Source organism: Aplysia californica, unplaced genomic scaffold, assembly GCF_000002075.1.
Source record: "Aplysia californica isolate F4 #8 unplaced genomic scaffold, AplCal3.0 scaffold01073, whole genome shotgun sequence".
NCBI classification, from domain to species: Eukaryota; Metazoa; Mollusca; class Gastropoda; order Aplysiida; family Aplysiidae; genus Aplysia; species Aplysia californica.
This window is the reverse complement of record NW_004798343.1, coordinates 102,052-105,547: the sequence shown is the minus strand read 5'-3', so window position 1 is coordinate 105,547 and position 3,496 is coordinate 102,052. Positions and strand designations below refer to the sequence as shown.

At 44.1% G+C, this 3,496-nt stretch overlaps 2 protein-coding genes across 2 annotated transcripts in view; one reads left to right on the top strand and one right to left on the bottom strand.

The window, feature by feature from the left end:
- LOC106013636 (chitinase-3-like protein 1) overlaps positions 1 to 1,681 on the top strand; it is a gene marked incomplete in the record, with an annotated part of 6,906 nt that extends 5,225 nt beyond the window's left edge. Inside the window, 2 exon segments of the mRNA XM_013089888.2 lie at positions 1 to 209; positions 769 to 1,681. Of these exon segments, the coding sequence (XP_012945342.1) occupies positions 1 to 209; positions 769 to 957 (398 nt within the window).
- LOC101858374 (guanine nucleotide exchange factor subunit RIC1) overlaps positions 1 to 3,496 on the bottom strand; it is a 91,351-nt gene that overhangs the window by 35,845 nt on the left and 52,010 nt on the right. The window lies entirely within an intron of this gene.

The window sequence follows — 3,496 nt, the reverse complement described above, 5'->3', positions numbered from 1 at the left end:
CCAAGCACAAGCTAGTGATCGGCATGCCCCTGTACGGCCGCTCCTTCACACTGACCACCGGGAACACCGGGGTGGGAGCCCCCGCCTCACCGGGTGCCAAAGGTCCCTACACAGGCGAGGCCGGCTACGCCAGCTACTACGAGGCCTGCCAGATGATCAACAACGGCGCCGACGTCTATTTCCTGGAGGACCAGCGCGTGCCCTACTTGGTGGGTCACATATAAAAAAAAAAAAAAGCAAAAACGAAACTTTGGACATTTCTTTGACATCACAGGGGACGTTTCTTTGACAATACTTGGGACATTTCTTTGACATCGCTGGGGAGACATTTTCTTTGACATCGCTGGGGAGACATTTTCTTTGACTAAACAGGGGACATTTCTTTGACATTACAGGTGACATTTCTTTGACATCGCTGGGGACATTACGTGGACTAAACTGGAGACATTTCTTTGACATCAATGGGGACATTACTTTTTCTTTTAGAGAACTGGAGACAATTCTTTGACTAAACTGGGGACATTTCTTCGACAAGACTGGCATCATTTTTTTGGGTCAAAACAGGGGACATTTCTTGTACAAAACTAGTGGCCATGTTTTTTTTTCTTTGACTAAAGTGGGAAAACTGGGGGACATTTCTTTTTCTTCGACAAAACTGTTTATGTTTTTAATTCTCGTATAAAACTGGTGACATCATGCCGATCAATGCAGAAGACATAAGTTCGAAGCACCTCCGTAACCCTCCCCCCGTCCTTCCCCTCCCCATAGGTGTACGGTGACCAGTGGTTAGGCTACGACAACCCAAAGAGTCTTCGAGAGAAGGTGCGCTACGTCCGCGACAACGGCTACGGCGGCGCCATGGTGTGGGCTCTGGACCTGGACGACTTCAACAACGCCTACTGCGGAGCCGGAAAGTACCCGCTCCTCACGGCCATCAACGACGAGTGCTCCAGATAGTCCCCGGCGACCCCCCACGGGCCGCTCTCTGAGGCAACAGCAGCAAAGTGTGCGGCTTTCATCACTGTGTCGACTTTTTTCCCTCACGGAAGACGCGCACGTTCTGGTCAGGTCACACGACGTGCGGTTTCGGTCCTCTTAGAAGAAGCAGCAGAACTTCCCATTAACAGTACAGATTTTTTCAATTCCGTTTTACTTTCATGTAACCCTCCGAAAAAACAGGCAGCAACGTACCTTCTGCGAAATATGTGAACTCCTGTTTCAAATTGGTGTATGACGCTGCCACATATGCTGCACAATTTTTTGTGGTCTTCTGATCAGATATATGTGTCTGTGACATCCTTGCGGGATTAACTTTGAGCACATTGACACAATAACTGCCATACAAAGTGCCGGGGAAAAAAAGCAAGACCAGCAAAAACACTAGATCGAAATTAAAGCAGTAGGACTTACGAATGGCACCCCCCAACCACCCACTCTTCGCGCAAAGAAGAGCAAATCGGAAAAACCCCAAAAATGGTCATAAAGTGGAGGGAAAAGCAAGACAGACGGACAGAAACAAGAGATGGAAAGAAAAGAAGTAGGACCTCCAACTGGCACCCTCCTTTTATCAACACGTCCAGTGTCCTTCGCAACAAACAATGTCTTCGTGAAAGTGGAAACGCAAAAAAGCAATTATCTTAGATCATCTACTCAATAAATATCTTGAAAAGTGGGCAACAAATATTTCCTGAGCTTCGTTTGGTTACAATTATTTAGTTGTTTCTCAATCATTAAATTAAAAGACAAATCACTTTGCCTAATGGCAAGGCCGGTTAAGATTAAAACGGAAAGGAGGAAAAGGGAACAGCAGAGAAAGTACATCAGAGTGAATCGTTTCCTACACACACATCAAAGCCTAAACGCTCACGAGTGCTATTTCACCACCAGAGCAGGGCTCTGTTCACCACGGCCTGACACACTGTGGAGACAATTTTTAAATGGTGCCCGTTTCGTTTAGCGCTCAAACAAAATGAAATAAGGGGAAATGTCTACAAAGTAACACCTTGCAAATCAAGGGGTACCTTTTCCCTATGCTATCTTTCAGAAGGACATGCCTTGCTTTCCCGTAAATATCGTGTCCTCTTTTCTTTCTTTTTCCATGACTAGCATTTTTCCAGCAGAGAACTTGCCAAGTTTCACACCAAAAGGGAGGTAACTATGTATCTGACTGAACTCAAAATTAATCATAAGTAAAGTTTTCGACCATGGAACCTCTTGTGAAAACTCAACCAATGTTGTATTTACCATCAGAAGACAACTGTCTCAAAGCTCTTTTTATTTATTTTGGATTAAAGGACAGGATAAAATGTTGAAAAATACCGATGACCTATGTCAGTTTTAGTAAGAATGTTACGGCACTTGTAACACAATAAGGTCATATTAGTGCCGAAGAATACTATAGATTACGTGTTGCAATAGAGTAACATACACAAAAAAGGAGGGGAGATAAGGACGACAGATGTTTGAAAGGAAAGAAGAAGCACACCACACCATAGCACCCGCCAACCACCCACAACGCTCATCTCCGATAGGTCGAGCCAAGTCGGTAATGAGAACTTCCGAAACAACCTGATCTCTAAAACGATCCGTTGAGGAATCGAACTCGGGTCACCAGCACAGCACAGTTACAGCAGCTACTGGGCCATTCAACACAATAAAGGCCTTCCAGTAGGCACTGTTACACTATAACACAGATCAAAGGTAAAAAGAGACAATAACCAAGTAATGAGAGAGGCTAACGCTGAGTTTTTAAAATAGATTTTACAAGAATTTTACTGCACTTGCAAGGTAATTAGGTCACACAAGTGCCAAAGATTAGAGGTGTTACAAGAGAGTAACAAACACAAAAAAGAAGGAGGGGAGATAAGGATGATAGATGTTTGATAGGACAGAAGGAGCAAACCACAACCACACCAGAACACCAGCCAACCACCCACACTCTCGAAAAAAACCTGATCTCTAAACCGTTCCGTTGAGGAATCGAACTAGGGTCACCTGCACAGCACAGTTACAGCAGCTACTGGGACATTCAACACAATAATGGCCTTACACTATAACACACATCAAAGGTAAAAAGAGACAATAAGCAAATGATGAGAGAGGCTAACGCTGAGTTTTTAAAAAGATTTTACAAGAATTTTACTGCACGTGCAAATAATTAGGTCACATAAGTGCCAAAGATTAGAGGTGTTACAAGAGAGTAACATACACAAAAAAGAAGGAAGGGAGATAAGACAGACAGATGTTTGATAGAAAAGAAGCAGCAGATCATACAAGAGCACCCGCCAACCACCCACTAACAGTGAGTGAGAAGAGGGACTAAAAGTGAGAGAGAGAAAGAGAGAGAGAGAGAGAGAGAGAGACAGACAGACAGAAAGAAAGAGAGAGACAGAGAGAGAGAGAGACATACAGACAGACAAACACACAGAGAGAGACAGAGAGATACAATGATAAATATATATATAGAGAGAGGGGGTAAGTAGGCGTACTCCCTCAG